The sequence below is a fragment of the Mesoplodon bidens genome (assembly GCF_964165515.1).
Source record: "Mesoplodon bidens genome assembly, chromosome: 6".
In the NCBI taxonomy this organism is placed as follows: Eukaryota; Metazoa; Chordata; class Mammalia; order Artiodactyla; family Ziphiidae; genus Mesoplodon; species Mesoplodon bidens.
In genome coordinates this window covers 51768158-51788915 of record NC_138162.1, presented here as the reverse complement: position 1 = coordinate 51788915, position 20758 = coordinate 51768158, and the positions used below count along the sequence as shown (strand labels likewise).

At 41.2% G+C, this 20758-nt stretch overlaps 1 protein-coding gene across 1 annotated transcript in view; it reads left to right on the top strand.

The window, feature by feature from the left end:
- Positions 1–20758, top strand: part of LOC308618579 (angiopoietin-1 receptor-like) — a 66262-nt gene that overhangs the window by 414 nt on the left and 45090 nt on the right. The window contains exons 2-5 of the mRNA XM_081236631.1: positions 13361–13471; positions 14336–14488; positions 17742–17873; positions 18574–18714. Coding sequence (XP_081092757.1) covers positions 13361–13471; positions 14336–14488; positions 17742–17873; positions 18574–18714 — 537 coding nt within the window. The remainder of the gene's footprint in view (positions 1–13360; positions 13472–14335; positions 14489–17741; positions 17874–18573; positions 18715–20758) is intronic.

Below are 20758 nucleotides of genomic sequence, written 5' to 3'. Positions count from 1 at the left end.
AGATCATCTAGTCCAACTCCCTCACATACAATCCTTTCACTAGACCTTGTGCCTAGTGCATGAGATGAAATGAAATATATCACATGTTCTACTAAGGGCTCCATGGTCCTGATGGAGATATGAACATGTTACGTATATATAATATGATTCACAGCAATGAAGACAAGTGTCCACCACCAAACTATGGGCTATTTGGAGTTTTCCCATTGATTTTTCATTTGATTCCTTATTTGTTTTCTTGGCCTCTGAGTATTCTTAACGGAAGTTAATGTTTTCAGAGGAAAAATAAGGTAGAAATAAAAAATTAAGGGAAACATCTCTCAATTTAATTAGTTACTTGGCATAGTGGTTATCTATTGACATAGTAATGCTGTGTAACACACAACTAAAACCACGGTGAGAAGATGTACACGGTGATATACAGTGATAAGCCTTCATAGCTTGTGAGCCTAAGTCAGCTGGGTTGATAGGTGGCTGATCTTGACTGGGCAGCTTTCTCATGTGTATGGATATTGGCTTATTAGGTTGGCCTTGGTTGGGCTACCTTGGCTCTGTTCCACGTGACTGTTATCTGTTAGCAGGCTAATGTAGATATGTTCTCATGGAGACAGCAGGGGTGCAAGAGAACAAGCAGAAACACACACGGCTTCTTGAAACCTAGCCTTAGTACTGTATACTCTCACTTCTGCCTCACTTTTATCGCCCAAAGCAAGTTGAACAGCTGAGCCTAAAGTCAGAATGGGAGGGTATTACACAATTACATGGCCAAGAGTATGGATACAGGGAGGGATGAAGAATTGGGGCCCTTTTTTCAGGCTACATGATTTAATTTTAGAAGTTGAGTACCCAGGCCCAGCTCACAGAACACCAGAACTTTTGAAGGAGGACCTTGAGAGCCTTCTGTAAAGGAAGAGTATTACTCCTTTCTATGCCTCACAAAGCAGTGATGTGATGGAACCTTTCTCCCAAAATAGAAGTGGGTCCTAAGCTGTATCTTTAGGCCAGTCCACCACACTCATGGCAGTTGGAGGAAATGTCATTGTAAACATTATTTAATGACTCTGTTCTGCCCTAAGGCTCCCAAGCGTGGACAGGCAGGTAGACTTCTGGTGCTCTTGATGCTGTCTACTGGGAAGAAGGTACAGATTCCAGCAGAAATGACCTCTCCTTGTTCTGATGGAAATGATCTGGCCCCTCACCCTCAGTCCCTTTCTCTGGGTTGGTTATAACTAAAATGAAGGGGTCCTCACCAAATTAACATCATCATAACCACACGAGACTGTGGCCTGAGGATGTGTCATTTCATGAGACAATGACATTGTGAGCTCTTTAGGATTTGATTTTTAATTGTAAAACTGATCCAGATAAATAATGCACCTCTGCACATTTCTGATTGTCAGCTTTTTTTTTTATTAGTCTCTGCTTTTCAACAAAGTGAATCAGTCATACATATACATCTGTTCCCACATCCCCTCCCTCCTGCGTCTCCCTCCCTCCCACCCTCCCCATCCCACCCCTCCAGGCGGCCACAAAGCACCGAGCCCATCCCCCCGCGCCACGCGGCCACCCCCCACCATCCATCCACCCAACGCCCGGCAGTGTATACACGTCCATGCCTCTTCCCCGCCCCGTCACAGCCCACCCCCCCATATCCCCAAGCCCACCCCCAGTAGGTCTGTGTCTCTATTCCTATTTTACCCCTAAGTTCTTCATGACATTTTTTTTCTTAAATTCCGTATATACGTGTTAGCATACGGTATTTGTCTTTCTCTTTCTGACTTACTTCACTCTGTATGACAGACTCTAGGTCTATCCACCTCATTACAAATAGCTCAGTTTCGTTTCTTTTTATGGCTGAGTAATATTCCATTGTATATATGTGCCACATCTTCTTTATCCATTCATCCGATGATGGACACTTAGGTTGTTTCCATCTCCGGGCTATTGTGAATAGAGCTGCAATGAACATTTTGGTACATGTCTCTTTTTGAATTATGGTGTTCTCAGGGTATATGCCTAGTAGTGGGATTGCTGGGTCATATGGTAGTTCTATTTTTAGTTTTTTAAGGAACCTCCATACTGTTCTCCATAGCGGCTGTACCAATCCACATTCCCACCAGCAGTGCAAGAGTGTTCCCTTTTCTCCACACCCTCTCCAGCATTTATTGTTTCTAGATTTCTTGATGATGGCCATTCTGACTGGTGTGAGATGATATCTCATTGTACTTTTGATTTGCATTTCTCTAATGATTAATGATGTTGAGCATCCTTTCATGTGTTTGTTGGCAGTCTGTATATCTTCTTTGGAGAAATGCCTATTTAACTCTTCTGCCCATTTTTGGACTGGGTTGTTTGTTTTTTTGCTATTGAGCTGCATGAGCTGCTTATAAATTTTGGAGATTAATCCTTTGTCAGTTGCTTCATTTGCAAATATTTTCTCCCATTCTGAGGGTTGTCTTTTGGTCTTGTTTATGATTTCCTTTGCTGTGCAAAAGCTTTGAAGTTTCATTAGGTCCCATTTGTTTATCTTTGTTTTTATTTCCATTTCTCTAGGAGGTGGGTCCAAAAGGATCTTGCTGTGATTTATGTCATAGAGTGTTCTGCCTATGTTTTCCTCTAAGAGTTTGATAGTTTCTGGCCTTACGTTTAGGTCTTTAATCCATTTTGAGCTTATTTTTGTGTATGGTGTTAGGGAATGATCTAATCTCATACTTTTACATGTCCCTGTTCAGTTTTCCCAGCACCACTTATTGAAGAGGCTGTCCTTTCTCCACTGTACATTCCAGCCTCCTTTATCAAAGATAAGTTGACCATATGTGCATGGGTTTATCTCTGGGCTTTCTATCCTGTTCCATTGATCTATCTTTCTGTTTTTGTGCCAGTACCACACTGTCTTGATTACTGTAGCTTTGTAGTATAGTCTGAAGTCAGGAAGCCTGATTCCTCCAGCTCCATTTTTCGTTCTCAAGATTGCTTTGGCTATTCGGGGTCTTTTGTGTTTCCATACAAATTGTGACATTTTTTGTTCTAGTTCTCTGAAAAATGCCAGTGGTAGCTTGATAGGGATTGCATTGAATCTGTAGATTGCTTTGGGTAGTAGAGTCATTTTCACAATATTGATTCTTCCAATCCAGGAGCATGGTATATCTCTCCATCTATTTGTATCATCTTTAATTTCTTTCATCAGTGTCTTATAATTTTCTGCATACAGGTCTTTTGTCTTCTTAGGTAGGTTTATTCCTAGATATTATATTCTTTTTGTTGCAATGGTAAATGGGAGTGTTTTCTTGATTTCACTTTCAGATTTTTCATCATTAGTGTACAGAAATGCCAGAGATTTCTGTGCATTAATTTTGTATCCTGCACTTTACCAAATTCATTGATTAGCTCTAGTAGTTTTCTGGTAGCATCTTTAGGATTCTCTATGTATAGTATCATGTCATCTGCAAACAGTGACAGCTTTACTTCTTCTTTTCCAATTTGGATTCCTTTTATTTCCTTTTCTTCTCTGATTGCTGTGGCTAAAACTTCCAAAACTATGTTGAATAAGAGTGGTGAGAGTGGGCAGCCTTGTCTTGTTCCTGATCTTAGTGGAAATGGTTTCAGTTTTTCACCATTGAGGACGATGTTGGCTGTGGGTTTGTCATATATGGCCTTTATTATGTTGAGGAAAGTTCCCTCTATGCCTACTTTCTGCAGGGTTTTTATCATAAATGGGTGTTGTATTTTGTCGAAAGCTTTCTCTGCATCTATTGAGATGATCATATGGTTTTTCTTCTTCAATTTGTTAATATGGTGTATCACATTGATTGATTTGCATATATTGAAGAATCCTTGCATTCCTGGAATAAACCCCACTTGATCATGGTGTATGATCCTTTTAATGTGCTGTTGGATTCTGTTTGCTAGTATTTTGTTGAGGATTTTTGCATCTATGTTCATCAGTGATATTGGCCTGTAGTTTTCTTTCTTTTTGACATCCTTGCCTGGTTTTGGTATCAAGGTGATGGTGGCCTCGTAGAATGAGTTTGGGAGTGCTCCTCCCTCTGCTATATTTTGGAAGAGTTTGAGGAAGGATAGGTGTTAGCTCTTCTCTAAATCTTTGATAGAATTCGCCTGTGAAGCCATCTGGTCCTGGGCTTTTGTTCTTTGGAAGATTTTTTTTTTTAAATAGGCTAATTTAATTGTATTCACTGCTTACATGGTCATACCACCACTTAAAGGAACTCTGACAGGACAATCTACCAAAAGACAATTATTTTCATATAGTGTTATTATTTTTAATCACAGTTTCAATTTCAGTGCTTGTGATTGGTCTATTCATATTTTCTATTTCTTCCTGATTCAGTCTTGGCAGGTTGTGCATTTCTAAGAATTTGTCCATTTCTTCCAGGTTGTCCATTTTATTGGCATAGTGTTGCTTGTAGTAATCTCTCATGATATTTTGTATTTCTGCAGTGTCAGTTGTTACTTCTCCTTTTTCATTTCTAATTCTATTGATTTGAGTCTTCTCCCTTTTTTTCTTGATGAGTCTGGCTAATGGTTTATCATTTTTGTTTATCTTCTCAAAGAACCAGCTTTTAGTTTTATTGATCTTTGCTATCGTTTCCTTCATTTCTTTTTCATTTATTGCTGATCTGATCTTTATGATTTCTTTCCTTCTGCTAACTTTGGGGGGTTTTTGTTCTTCTTTCTCTAATTGCTTTAGGTGCAGGGTCAGGTTGTTTACTCGAGATGTTTCCTGTTTCTTAAGGTGGGATTGTATTGCTATAAACTTCGCCCTTAGAACTGCTTTTGCTGCGTCCCATAGGTTTTGGGTCGTCGTGTCTCCATTGTCATTTGTTTCTAGGTATTTTTTGATTTCCTCTTTGATTTCTTCAGTGATCACTTCGTTTTTGAGTAGTGTATTGTTTAGCCTCCATGTGTTTGTCTTTTTTACAGATCTTTTCCTGTAATTGATGTCTAGTCTCATAGCATTGTGGTCGGAAAAGATACTTGATACAATTTCAATTTTCTTAAATTTACCAAGGCTTGATTTGTGACCCAAGATATGATCTATCCTGGAGAATGTTCCATGAGCACTTGAGAAAAATGTGTATTCTGCTGTTCTTGGATGGAATGTCCTATAAATATCAATTAAGTCCATCTTGTTTAATGTATCATTTAAAGCTTGTGTTTCCTTATTTATTTTCATTTTGGATGATCTGTCCATTGGTGAAAGTGGGGTGTTAAAGTCCCCTACTATGAGTGTGTTACTGTCGATTTCCCCTTTTATGGCTGTTAGTATTTGCCTTATGTATTGAGGTGCTCCTATGTTGGGTGCATAAATATTTACAATTGTTATATCTTCTTCTTGGATCAATCCCTTGATCATTATGTAGTGTCCTTCTTTGTCTCTTCTAATAGTCTTTATTTTAAAGTCTATTTTGTCTGATATCAGAATTGCTACTCCAGCTTTCTTTTGATTTCCATTTGCATGGAATATCTTTTTCCATCCCCTTACTTTCAATCTGTATGTGTCTCTAGGTCTGAAGTGGGTCTCTTGTAGACAGCATATATATGGGTCTTGTTTTTGTATCCATTCAGCCAATCTGTGTCTTTTGGTGGGAGCATTTAGTCCATTTACATTTAAGGTAATTATTGATATGTATGTTCCTATTCCCATTTCCTTAATTGTTTTGGGTTCGTTATTGTAGGTATTTTCCTTCTGTTGTGTTTCTTGCCTAGAGGAGTTCCTTTAGCATTTGTTGTAAAGCTGGTTTGGTGGTGCTGAACTCTCTCAGCTTTTTCTTGTCTGTAAACGTTTTAATTTCTCCATCAAATCTGAATGAGATCCTTGCTGGGTAGAGTAGTCTTGGTTGCAGGTTTTTCTCCTTCATCACTTTAATTATGTCCTGCCACTCCCTTCTGGCTTGTAGAGTTTCTGCTGAGAGATCAGCTGTTAACCTGATGGGGATTCCCTTGTGTGTTTTTTGTTGTTTTTCCCTTGCTGCTTTTAATGATTTCTTTGTGTTTAATTTTTGACAGTTTGATTAATATGTGTCTTGGCGTATTTCTCCTTGGATTTATTCTGTATGGGACTCTCTGTGCCTCCTGGACTTGATTAACTATTTCCTTTCCCATATTAGGGAAGTTTTCTGCTATAATCTCTTCAAATATTTTCTCAGTCCCTTTCTTTTTCTCTTCTTCTTCTGGAACCCCTATAATTCGAATGTTGGTGCGTTTAATGTTGTCCCAGAGGTCTCTGAGACTGTCCTCTGTTCTTTTCATTCTTTTTTCTTTATTTTGCTCTGCAGCAGTTATTTCCACTATTTTATCTTCCACCTCACTTATCCGTTCTTCTGCCTCAGTTATTCTGCTATTGATCCCATCTAGAGTATTTTTTATTTCATGTATTGTGTTTTTAATCGATGCTTGATTCATCTTTAGTTCTTCTAGGTCCTTGTTAACTGTTTCTTGCATTTTGTCTATTCTATTTCCAAGATTTTGGATCATGGAAATAGAATCTTGGATCATCTTTACTATCATTATTCTGAATTCTTTTTCAGGTAGACTGCCTATTACCTCTTCATTTGTTAGGTCTGGTAGGTTTTTATCTTGCTCCTTCTCCTGCTGTGTGTTTTTCTGTCTTCTCATTTTGCTTATGTTACTGTGTTTGGGGTCTCCTTTTTGCAGGCTGCAGATTCGTAGTTCCCATTGTTTTTGGTGTCTGTCCCCAGTGGCTAAGGTTGTTTCAGTAGGTTGTGTAGGCTTCCTGGTGGGGGGGGACTAGTGCCTGTGTTCTGGTGGTTGAGGCTCGATCTTGTCTTTCTGGTGGACAGGTCCACGTCTGGTGGTGTGTTTTGGGCTGCCTGTGGCCTTATTATGTTTTTAGGTAGCCTCTCTGCTAATGGGTGGGGTTGTGTTCCTGTCTTGTTAGTTGCTTGGCATAGGGTGACCAGCACTGTAGCTTGCTGGTCGTTGACTGAAGCTGGGTGCTGGTGTTGAGATGGAGATCTCTGGGGGATTTTCCCGCTTGATATTATGTGGAGCTGGGAGGTCTCTTGTGGACCCGTGTCCTGAAGTTGGCTCTCCCACTTCAGAGGCACAGCACTGACTCCTGGCTGCAGCACCATGAGCCTTTCATCTACCCGGCTCAGAATAAAAGGGAGAAAATGTAGAAAGAAAGAATTAGTAGAAGAAAGAAAGAGAGAGAGAGAAAGGAAGAAGGAAAGAAAGGAAGGAAGGAAGGAAGAAAGAAAGAAAGAAAGGAGGGAGGGAGGGAGGAAGGACGGAAAGAAAGAAAGGAGGGAGGGAGGAAGGAAAGAAAAAGAAAGAGTGAAAGGAAGAAAGAAGGGAGGGAGGGAGGGAGGAAAGACAGGAGGGAGGGAGGAATGAAAGAAAGAAAGAAAGAAAGAAAGGGGCAGAGGGAGGGAGGAAGGGAAGGTAGGAAAAAAAGAAAGAAGATAAAGTAAAATAGAATAAAGTATAAAATATAGTAGCATTATTAAAAATAAAAAAAGTAATTATTAAAAAAAAAAAACGGACAGATAGAACCCTGGGACCTATGGTGGAAGCAAAGCTATACAGAGAAAATCTCACACAGAAGCATACACATACACATTCACAAAAAGAGAACGGGGGGAAAGCAATCGAAAATCTTGCTCTCAAAGTCCACCTCCTCAATTTGGGATAATTCGTTGTAAAAAGAGGAAAAGGGGAAAAAGTGTGAAATCTTGCTCTCAAAGTCCACCTCCTTAATTTGGGATAATTCGTTGTAAAAAAAAGGAAAAGTGGAAAAGATCTTAAATGTTGTCCTCAAAGTCCACCTCCTCAATTTGGGATGATTCGCTGTCCATTCATGCACTCCACAGACGCAGGGCACATCAAGCGGACCGTGGAGCTTTAATCCGCTGCCTCCAAGGCTGTACAGAGAGATTTCCCTGTCTCTTCTCTGCTCTCACAGCTCCCGGGTCTCAGCCTTGAACCTGGCCCCGCCTCTGCGCGTAGGTCGCCGGAGGGCGTCGGCTCTTCGCTCAGACAGGACGGGTTTAAAGGAGCCGCTGATTCGGGGGCTCTGGCTCACTCAGGCCGAGGGGAGGGAGGGGCACGCAGTGCGGGGAGGGAGGGGCACGCAGTGCGGGGCGGGCCTGCGGCGGCAGAGGCCGGCGTGACGTTGCACCAGCCCGAGGAGCTCCGTGCGCTTTCCCCGGGAAACCGTCCCTGCGTCCCGGGACCCTGGCAGTGGCGGGCTGCACAGGCTCCCTTTTGGGGGGTCTGAGGTCTTCTGTCAGCGTTCAGTAGGTGTTCTGTAGGAGTTGCTCCACGTGTAGATGAATTTCTGATGTATCTGTGGGGAGGAAGGTAATCTCCGCGTCTTACTGTTCCGCCATCTTCCTCCGGATCCTGATTGTCAGCTTTTTATATAGGAATCTGTCGGTTTTTTAGATTACTGGTTCTCAAGGTTAAAAATGCTTATAAAATCACCCTAAGGGTCTTGTTAAAATGCAGACTCTGAGTCAATAGATCCTTGGGGAGAGTCCTGAGATTCTGCATTTCTAACAAGGTTCCAGGGGATAAGATGTTGCTGGGCTGAGGACCACAAAAGCTTTGAGTAGCAAGGGGTTAGAGTCAGCCCCTAGCTGGGGTCTACCTGAAAATATTTCTTTGAATTTGCTAATGGTGTAATTTAAAAATTTGAAGGCAGCAAGCTCGTTTTAAGATCAAAGTGATAAAATCATTATTCCTCACAAATGAGGGAAAAGGCCCTCTTAGCAAAACTATAACATTCACCTTTAAATGGCATCAGGCGAGTGGGAAAAGTGCACAACAGAAATTCCCAGGAATGCAGCTCTCTGATGAGGGAAGAGAGGTTGAACAAAGGGATGTGAGGTGTGCCAAAGCTATCGTGGCTGAAAAGTCGGCTCTGTTATTTTTCACATGTGTCATTTGGGATCTGACTTGTGTAAAGAGTTATGTCCTTCTGCTGATATGCCCACATTCTGAATGAAGATGATCTGAGATTTGTGCCCCAATGGTCCCACAGGATTGACATGAGAAGTGCCCTTTCTGGGCTGTCCTGAAAATGTATAAATAAGAATCCGTAGAGCAAATTAAAACAGAATATTGGGAATCAAAAACCAACCGTAATGATCCTTCCAAAGTGAGAGCCCAGGTCAGCACAGGTAAAGCATAGTTTAAGTTCAGTTAAATGAGGCTAAGGCAGGCATGGATAGTGAGGAACAGTGAAGAGAAGATGGCTTTTAGACTCAACTTCACCTGAGTTTAATTCTTCTCTACCACTTAGCAGCTGTACGGCCTTCAGCAAGTTATTCAATTTCTTTTGGTCTCCTTTTTCATCATCTGTGAAATGGGTATAATAATATCTTCAAAAGCATCCTAGGTTTTAAATAAGAGTAAGATGGTATATACAAGAAGCCAGCTCCCATGAGTGTAAGATTTGATTTACACAGTAGATATGTGCCTGAAAGCTCACTGTAAAGTGAGGCATTGCAGGACAATTTACATAATAATAACAATAGCAGTTTGTAAATAGTGGGAATAGGATTTAATGCCAAGTGGTCTGGCTTCAGAGTCTGTATTTATTGCACTACCCTCTCTATACCCTCTCATTTACTTTAACCACCCACCCCAATTCTGAGCGCTTGTTTTATAAAGTACAACAACTCTAGTTGAAGCCCCCCAAAGCAACCTAGAGCACAGAGATATGGCAGTGGAGGTTAGTCAGACATGGGTTTGAGCCTAGCTCTGCAACCGCTGGTATAACCCAGCGCAAGTTACTTACCTGAAATCATAGTTTGCTCATTTGCAAAAATAAATGGAGATAGAGATTTTACCACGTACGTTTGAGAATCAAATGAAATCACCAACATTATCTGGCTCACAGTGAATGTTCAGTAATTGTCATTATTTAGTGCCTTGGAATGAGCAGTAATTTAGCGGGACTATTAATTTTGCTACTCAACTGTGGAAAATGTTAATATCATCTTTTAACATAATTATGGAGGTTTAGACAAAATAGAAAAATAGGAAGTACCTTCTCTCCTGTACTTGAATAACAGCATCATCTCAAGCTCTTGAACTGATTTTCTTTTGTTGACCATCCAATGGCTGAAATATGGTGTAAGGAAAGTGCTATTCTTTATGGTGAGTCAAGAAAACCTCCAACACTGTGTCTTCATGACGCTCTTAATTCCCTGGTAAAACATCATGGGAACTCAGGAGTGCCTGCCTAGGGACACAGCAGGATAGGATAAACATCACTATATCCCTGCTTGCTGCTGACTCGTGCATCTGGGGAGGAAGTGGAAAATCCATTTGAGATGTGCCAAAACACAGCTTAAATTGGCTCACATACTCCAAATGGCCAAAGGGATTTTTATCAATGGCATCATCCAAAAAAGTCAGAAGCAGTTTTTTCAAACCTCCCTGCACATTGCATTTGGGGGTAGGGAGGTATAAATGAAGTGTGGAACGTTTTCACATCCAAAGATCTATTACAGAGTGTTCCATCAGAAGAAACCTAGGTTATTTTTCTTCCTCTTTTTGTTTGAGAAATGACTTTGCTTTAAGAACATCCAATTTCCCAAACATGATTTGTGAAGTTGACTGAGAGGAGCCATTTGTATCTAAATAACTCAAATGAGCATGTTAAATGTATGAAGAAAATAGGAAAATTTGAAATCAGATTCATTCATCTATTCTTTCATTCCACAAGTATTCTTAAACCTCTGTTCGTGCCACACATGGGCAACACAATGAAGTTAACATTTCCTGAATACTTATTATGTGCCTGACATCTCCCTAAGCAATTTTCTATACATTGCTATGTAATTTAGTCATTACCAAATGCATATCTGATGAGGACTATTATGATTTCATATTAATAGGTAAGTCTTATAACTATTGTAACTTAGAAGCATTCATATCCCTGGTTTCCCGTGTTGGACCTGGGAAGGTAAACTTGGGTCTGATCCCTGTGCTGCCTTTCAAAACCGCCATGAGCCTACCCTCCTGGAATGCTCAGCCTAGTATGAGTGGGGCTGTAATGGGGAAGGGCAGGGTATATGTAGGGCAGTATGACAGCACTTAACCTGGACTCCAGGATTGTGTAAGGCCCCTGGAGAAAGTGACATCTAAGTGGAGACCAATGAATGAGGAGGACTTGGTGAGACACAGGGGAAAGGAAGGAGCAGAAGAGAAGGGAGAAAGTTCATGACTTGGACGTGAGTGATCACGTGATCTGTTCGAGGGACTGAGTACAGTTCAGAATGGCTGGAAGTGAGAGGTAAGAATGCCGGGCCCAGAGTAGGATGGCTCTGGATGGCCGATGTCTGGAACAAGTGTGGAGCTCTTGAGTTTGTGTCTCAACTTTCACACTTACTGTTAGGAGGCACTGGGAAGGGACTTGGTCACCCTTAACTCCATCTCCACACTGACAGACTGTGGATATCTGGTCTTCACAGGGCTGTTATGAAATTATACAAAATAACAATGGACATAAAATGACATTATTACTCTCAGTTTTTAATTATCATTAAATTAAAGGAGATAACCGAAATTTAGCTCAATTATTTTTCATCCATGAGAAGTGTCTTTGTTTATAACTTTTACTACCTTCTAGTTTCTTCTCCACCGTTTAAGGAATAAGTGAATTGTGTTCATAGTTAAGGTCTGTGAGTTAATTAATCAATCCAAATGATCTCAAGCAAGTCATCTTCTAACCTAGGCCTCAGCTATCTCATTTATAAAAGAAGGTGTTATATCACCTATGAAAGGCCTCTGGAGCTGAGCTACCTGCTTCAAATCCTGGCTCTCCTGTGAACTTGCTGTGTAATCTTGAACAGGTTACTTGACCTCTCTGGACCTTGATTTCCTCATTTGTAAAAGTAGGATAATTGTAGTGCCTATCTCCTAGAGATATTATGAAAATTAAATATGTGTGAAGTGCTTAGAACAATGCCTGGTCAATAGGGGCTTATTGTTTTCATGATCCAGTTGAGTCACATGACTATCAGTCTATGCGTACTGTGTATACAAGTCAGACTCCTGTGTCATCAGGAAGCCCAAGGTGCAAGGCTGGCTTGTGGATGTGCTTTGTTAGTCCTCAGCAGAGAACGATACACCTAGAGTCATGAATGTGGGAGGTGGCCAGCTGGGCGGCAGGGGAACTCTGGTGTGACTGTGTTCCGACACCCAAAACAGGGAGCTTAAGAGGCGCAAAGTCTGAAATAATAAAAAACCACAGAATGGGGAAAAAGTAAAGCCACACTGGAGTTGAGCCGAGTGGAGAATCTCAGTTCCTTTTCAGAATACAATGCTGAGCGAGAAGTCCCACGGTCAGCTAAACAATCTTCACACAAAGGAGCAGAAAATATAAACAAACCACAGAGAAAGGAACAACAGCCTGAAATGGTCAGATAGTTCTCACAGGAGCCTAAGGGCATGTCGCAGAGAGCAAGAGCTGTTCGGTTAGATTGCTAAATGAAGCGCCTCCTCAGGTGAGAGGGAGCCCCGGAAAGTGGCCCCTGAGGTCCCCTGCCTGCCTTCCCTGCCACTCATGGCCACACTGCACGTGTCACCACAGCGGTGTGGCCTTTGTTTATATTTGGGAAGGATCCTAACCTCTTCTAAGCACCCAGGGGTTTGGCATACATCATTTACTATTCCTAACAACCGTTTAAGGTAAATACTTTTACTCCTAAATTACAGATGAGGAAGCTGAGGTGTTCAGAGGTGAAATAACTGGGTCAAAAACGTTCGGTAGGGCTTCCCTGGTGGCGCAGTGGTTGAGAGTCCGCCTGCCGATGCAGGGGACAGGGGTTCGTGCCCCGGTCCGGGAAGATCACACGTGCCACAGAGCGGCTGGGCCCGTGAGCCATGGCTGCTGAGCCTGCACGTCCAGAGCCCGTGCTCCGCAACAGGAGAGGCCACAAGAGTGAGAGGCCCGTGTACCACAAAAAAAAAAAAAAAAAAAAAAGGTTCAGTAAGTGGCAGAGGGTGGCCTTAAGCCCAGGACTGTCTAATTCCAGGGCTCACGGTGCTCTTTGATCTCCACCACTCTCCTGGGTCCGCCCCATGTCACTATCTGCACCACGGTATCTGTGTGAGAGTCTTCCAGGGCACTGTGCCCAGGTCAGCAGGCGCTGAGGAAAACAAGCAGATGTACCTAAAGCTCAGGTCCTTCTGAGCATGGTTCAGAGGCATCTTCTGCCTTCACAGGGTAGCTCTCTAAGCTCTCATGAAAACCAGCTGACTCTTGCCAAGCAATAGGCCTCATCTTCTGATTCAAGGTTCATTTGTTCCTGGAAAAGATATATAACCTCATTTTCTCATTTGTTTTTTCTCTCTCTTTTAAAAGCTTCCTTCCTACCAGCTACTTTAACTATGACTGTGGACAGAGGAGATAATGTGAACATATCTTTCAAAAAGGTATTGATTAAAGAAGAAGATGCAGTGATTTACAAAAACGGTGAGTATGTGTTTTGTGTCATTCCAACACTGTTGTATGAGACATCAGATAGCATAAAACATACTGGGTCATTATCTTATTGCAGTCTTGGGGGCAGATATTTGAAGTAAAGCTATTATGATGCAAGCTAATCAGATTCTATGATAGAAACTGTCTTAGGTAACGTGTTTGGTTACTTAAGTAAATTAAAGTGGAGATTTTTATACATATATGAATGCACCTACCTACATTGTACATTTACAAATACACAATATGAACTATGAACGTACAAGAAAATCCCATCATGATGTAATACGTGGGGTCTCAAATTCTGCCATGTAAAATGGGATGCTGTTTGATTGCAAGGCTAAGGAAATGACCAGAGTGAGCCTGGAAAGCCAATTGGCAGTGGTTCTGCCCAAAATCTGTCTGGGTCTGACTACGGTTTGGCACCACCTGGTGGCTGTTGCCTGATGCCGCTGAAATATTGATGGAGACTCTTCTGAGTTCTGTGGATGAATGACTTACAGGTTGGAGTAGTGATTCTAGTTATCTCTCAATTGATTAGTTGGCAAGTTTACCTGACATTTTCCCCAGCTTTGTCGGTTTGCCTTTCCCTGCAGAAGATGAAAATTTAGGCTACCCTCACCTTCATCTGTTTGGTGGTAGATCCTATAGACTAACCTATCTGCTCCAACACCATACTTTTCTCAACTTTTGGGAGCGCATTCGATAGTTCAGCCTTTTCATTCTTCTCCCCCCATCTAATATGCTAGAGCACATTTTCTGTATCAGGCCAGGGAAAGCTGATCAAGTGGAGGGGGCAGACAAGGAAACAGCAGTGTTTGAGTGTGACCCATTGTTCTCCACTTTTCTCCCTTACAGGTTCCTTCATCCATTCAGTGCCCCGGCATGAAGTACCTGATATTTTAGAAGTGCATCTGCCTCATGCTCAGCCCCAGGATGCTGGAGTGTACTCGGCCAGGTACATAGGAGGAAACCTCTTCACCTCGGCCTTCACCAGGCTAATAGTCCGGAGTAAGTGATGGTGTGGTTGTTAGGATTTTTAGTTGGAAGTAGCAGAGACTGACTCTGGCTACTTAAGCAAAAACCAGGGATTAGTTGAAAGTATACTGAAGACTTTAAAAAATTGATGGAAAAGCTGATAAGCAAATTCCAGAAAAGATCTTCCAGGGAAGATCTGGGGCTCAGCACCGGGGAGGGAGGGTGGACTTTAGGATGCTACCATGACCCTAACTTAGCTTCAGTGATGTTTCTTTTACTTCTAAATGCTGAACTCTCAGGATGAACAATCAGATTGGCCAGACACGTGTCAGGTATCTACTCGCCTAGACCAGTGAGCTATAGACAAGGGTGGAGCCACATACTACATACAGAATGGTAATCACTGTGAGCTGGACAGTGTCCCCCAAAGGTGTCTGCTACAGGGAGATGAGTTGGGCCTTCTGGGTTGGCCTAATATCTAGTTAAACATTAAGTCTCCTGTAAATCCCAACTTTCCAGATCGTTTAACTCTCAAATGTGATTTCTGTTTTCAGGTTTGGAAAATGCAAGAGTTAGAACTGGTGTAAACTTCTCCCCCATTATAACTATCAAAGTGGGTAGTAACTGTCACCAGTGGTTTTTACAAAAAATTGATCTATAGAAAGCAAAAAATTTGCCCTGAATTTTCTCCGATTATGTTAGGTATTCATGAGATTAAATGTTCAGGCCTTCAGGTCTAAGTACTAGGGATGCCCTGTCATTCCTCTAATGATTAGCATCGCTAACTTGTGAAGAGTACTTATTTTGCTTTGCATTATATTTATGCATTCATTCATGCATGCAACAAATCCGTGTTGATTATAAATCTCTGCCAGGCATTGTGTTGGTGTTGAGAATACAAGGATAATAAGATGAATCACTGTCCCTGGGGTAATTCCCAAGCAGAGCAGGTACATACATAAATAGATAAACAGATACTGCGATATGACAATAGACATATGAAAAGTGTGGTTCATCTAGTTTGGGCAGGTGAAATCCCCTTTCATTCCTCTCTACTCTCAGACTGGCAAGGACACAATTTGCATTCATTTCATTAAGATGGTCTCTCCAGTGTGATATAGCGCCATGTACCAGGGGCACTCAGAGTCTGGGCTAACTTGGCAGATTTTCCAACAATATCAAAAACATCAAATGTCGATATATGGTAAAAGGTTTAAAGCTTTTTTTTTTTTAAATGACAAAACAAACATGACTTATCATAGATTAGAATTTTAAATTTCCCTGAAGTTTTAAGATAAAGCAAAAGACTTCAAACACATTTTGATCTCCAAGTTGTCTCCTTTTCAGATGGCCAGAAGCATATTTATTCTCTTTGGCTCTTATTTGAATAAAACTGTTTGAGAAGCACTGCTAATATCTAAAATCATTCTAAGAAAGTTTGAGTTGGGCCACAACCATCCTATTTAAAAGTACTTCCTTCCATTTGACCTCTGATGTTTACTAAAAAATGAGGTACAGTTGAAGGCATTTGTCCATTTCTCATAGCTGTAAGGTATCTCTCCAGGTACATTTGAACCCTAGGAATAGTCAGTGCTTAAAGATGTGTATTAAAAATCATACTGGTTATATGTGTAGGATTTCTTTTCGGCGTAAATTCTCTCCATGGCAAAAGATTTCTCGAAAACATTTAAGTTTATAAGATTTCTCTCTGTATGCCACGGATCTATGGTTTCCTAAAATACAAAACCACGAGGCTTTTGAAGAAAATAACAGAAGCCTAACTGCATACTTGTTGCTTATCAAGGAACTCTTTTCCTGCCTTCTGCATCCCTAAGAGATCACCTTAAGTATTTCCTTGAGCTTAATCCCTTCCTCTTTCCCAGGATTAGGAGTGAAGCTGGGACAGGTCTTCAGATCGGTGCCGGGTTAGAGACATACTTTAATGTAACAGGAGAACCCCTTTCATCTCCAGTGTCTGCTATCATTAGTTTTCATCATGTGAAGATAATCTGTGGTCTGGTCTCAAGAAATCACTAATTGTGAAGAAGTATTTTTCCCTTTATATATTAAGGCATGTAAATATTAGCTTTGAGACATTTTGTAGCTTTATCAATTAAGTGGTTGCCTGTAAGCCTGGGTCTGTGTTGACAGTCTTCCTGATTATTTTAGAGAAAATACTGATAACTAGGAGTTCTTGCCAAAAATATTATAAGCTGTAGGCACAGGTCCAAGTTTACCACCGTGAGACTAATATTCAGGGACAAAGACATTAGTTCCTTTCAGAAGAAAAATTAAACTAAATTCCTGACCACAAAGGGTCACCCTACCCCGCTCCTCCTGGGCTTTCCTTATCAGAAGGTATCCTAAATAACAATCTGAAATCACCAAGTGCTGGAGAGAAAGAGCCAGGAAATATGAATCTAGAAGCATTTTACCATTCTTGTACTTTCAATTTTGTATCTTGCTTCATTTCTTATATGTTTTCTACCTGAAAAATATTTGGGGGCTACTAGCTCCTGCTTCCCCTTTTAGCTGTCTTCTGTCTCCACATTCTTTATTTTTTTAATCTTTATTTTATCTTGAACTATTTACAATTTTGTGTTAGTTTCAGGTGTACAGCAAAGTGATTCAGTTACATATATACATGGATCTATTCTTTTTCAAATTCTTTTCCCGTTTGGGTTATTCTCCACATTGTTTACACTGGAGATTCCCAAACTCTGGCATGCCTCAGAATTATCTGAAACACTTGTGAAGCATAGGTTGCTAGGCTACCTCCAGAGTTTCTCATACAGTAGGTCATTGATGGGAGTCTGGGATTTGCATTTCTAACAGATTCCCAGGTAATAGTGATGCTACTCGTCAGGGGTCACACTTTGAAAACCACTGCTCTTGTCTCTAACGTAACTGCAGCTCTCCAAACATGCCGTGTTTTCCTCCCGACCTAGCCTTTGCCCAGAACACGCTCTCCAACCTTATCTTCTTTGTCACTTAGTGGGTCCTGCAGATTCAACGCACATACCACCTCCTCTGAGAAGCCCTCATTTATGCCCTATTCCAACCCTAAGGCAGAATTAGGTACTTCTGTCTTTGTCGTTATCATTATTTTCTATCACATGTCTGTCTCCCACATTGGACTCTTAGCTTTTAGAGGGCAGAGATTGTGTTTTATTTATCTTCGTTCACCAGTGCCCACTCACATGACTAACATGTATCAGGTGCTCAATAAAGCTTTGGGGAATGAAGTTGCTCCACTCACCATAGTCTTGTTTTCCTTAAAAAAAAGGATGTGAAGCTCAGAAGTGGGGACGTGAATGTAACCGTGTCTGCACTGCTTGTATGAACAATGGGATCTGCCACGAAGATACTGGAGAATGCATTTGCCCTCCTGGGTTCATGGGGAGAACATGTGAGAAGGGTAAGTCAAAAGTGCTTGACGAGGGGCTTCCCTGGTGGCACAGTGGTTGAGAGTCTGCCTGCCGATGCAGGGGACACGGGTTCATGCCCTGGTCCGGGAAGATCCCACATGCTGCGGAGTGGCTGGGCCCGTGAGCCATGGCCGCTGAGCCTGCGTGTCCAGAGCCTGTGATCTGCAACGGGAGAGGCCACGACAGTGAGAGGCCCGCGTACCACACACACACACACACACAAAAATGCTTGATGAGTAACCTGTGGATTTAAAAAGCCATTGTTGCCGGAGCTAGAATTTTTAGATCTGGACGCATTTGAGAATGGAAGCTAAATGGCCTCTGTGAGCCCATATGGTACCTTTGAGTAAATTCCAAAAAGGTGCCCTTTCTTAAAGGCTCTTTATTGTCAACCACTGAAAAGTTGTAATAAGTGTACAAATCTACGACATCTATGATGTGAACGCCACTCCCTAGGTTTGTGCAGTACGCAAACTGTACTACTGGGGGTTGTGCCTGCAGTGTCCTCTCTGTGAGGCAGTTTCATTATCTCTAAAATGGGCCATAAGGGTGTGTTTACACTGACAATTCCACAGCTTACATTGGATTATTTTCCATGTTCACTGGTCTAGGAGAGACCCTTAAAAAGAAGAATCTTGCATTTCAAAGGGCTGCCTATTTGCCTCTGAATCATCTTTTTCTCACCCACAGCTTGTGAACTGCACACGTTTGGCAGAACTTGTAAAGAAAGGTGTAGTGGACCAGAGGGATGCAAGTCCTATGTGTTCTGTCTCCCAGACCCCTATGGGTGTTCCTGTGCCACAGGCTGGAAGGGTCTGCAGTGCAATGAAGGTAGGCACCAGTCACACCCCTAAAGAGAAAAGGTTCTAGCAGGTATATCAAGGAGATCCAGCTTGCTGGAAATCATTGTTTAGGACATACCTGGACTGCTCACTCAACTGTCTATTGCTGAATTACAGGGTTTTGAATCAAAGATATCTTCATCCAAAGTTAATTATGCTTTCATGTTAAGACTCTGGACCTCATAGAAAGTGCTCCTTATATACATCACCTGGGGATCTTATTAAAACAGATTCTGATTTCATAGGTCTGGACTGGGGCGTGAGGGTCTGCATTTCTAACAAGCTCCGAGGTGATGCTCTTGGTTTTCAGACCACACTTTGAGTTGGAAACCCATAGAAGATTTGTTATCTTCAGTGCATCATAAATATCATTGCTTTTAGGTCAGATCCAGGTAGGATTTGGGATTTGAAAATCGAGGAAGTTAAGGTCTTATCTTCCGTGGACCTTACACAAGCAATACTAACTTCACCTACTCGAAGATTCCTTCTACCCTTTTTAATATATATTTTCCCATTTGGTGAAGCTCAGAGGTATGTGTTTCCCATCTACTTTCCAATAAGCTTTTCACATCAACTATCACACAGTAACTTAACATGAACCTGTGGCCAAATATGCTAGACCTTCCCTAATGAATGCTAATCTGGTGAATTAGGCAGAGCTCAATGGTGTTTCAGTATTTGCCTCACAAAATCAGCTTTTTCCACATCTGGCATTCTTGGGAGCTGTGATGGGGTCTCCAGCCACTTGATAACAGTGCACTAGGACAGAGCAGTTCAGTAGAAATATAAACAAACCACGTATGTAATTTAAATTATTCTAGTATCCACATTAAAAAAGTAAGAGAAACAGGTGAAATAATTGTAATATTTCAGTTGAAATAATTGTAATATTTCAGTTAACCCAATATATCAAAAATATTACCATAGCAACATGTAATCAATAGAAAAAATATTAGTGAGATGTTTTACATTCCTCTTTTCATACTGAGTCTTTGAAATCTCAATTTGGATTAGCCATATTTTAAGAGCTCAATAGCCATCCATGGCTAGCAGCTACCATACTGGACAGCATAGCTCTAGGGGCTTAGAGTAAGAGGACAAAGAGGAGAGTTACACAAAAGTAAGCTTCAACTACCTGCAAAACCTCACTCAGTTCCTTCTAAATGCTGTATCTGCCCCCTGTGGAACACTGAGGGAGCCTTAGCTGTAGAGGAATCCCACATGGTCTCAGAAATGTACACCTTAAAGTAAAAGGTGCCTCCGAGTAGGGGTAGATCCAGTTCCTCCTTAAAGACTATTAAAAAATCATACACAAATTTTAAAAAACATGTGCATATATGAAAACTTTGCTAGGCCCCAGAAGGGATACATGCACGTGAGGAGTCTAGAACATAAGCTTCATTAACTTCATGGTGAATATGTCTCTAGACCCAGATTTATAGGAGTACCTTTATTAACATCCCAGCCCACATCTGGCTCAAGAAATCACTAAGATTTTATGAATTGAGATATTTTAGTGTTCTCCCAGACTCCTTCCTTGGACCTACAATTACATGTATGTTAGACCTTTTGATATTGTCCCTTAGGTCCCTGAGGTTCCAATCATTTATTTCTTTTTCCCTATCTGTATTCTTCAGACTGAATACCTACTGATCTAGCTTTAAGTTCATTGGCTCTTCTGTCATCTCCATTCTGTTGCTACATCCCTACAGTGAAATCTTTATTTCAAATATTATGTTTTTCAATTCTAGAGTGCCTTTTTGGTTATGTTTTAGAGTTTATATTTCTCTGCTGAAATTTCTAATTGTTTCATTTGTTGTGAGCATATTTTCCTTTACTTCACTGAGCATAGTTATTGTAGTTGCTATTTCCAACATCTGGTTCATCCAGGTTGGTCTCTGTTGATTTTCTTTTCCCTTGGGAATGGGTCAGACTTTTCCATTTCTTCTTATGTTGATTGTATTTTGGGCATTGTGAATATTACATTGAGGAGACTTGGAATATGATATATTTCTCTGAAGAATGTTGATTTT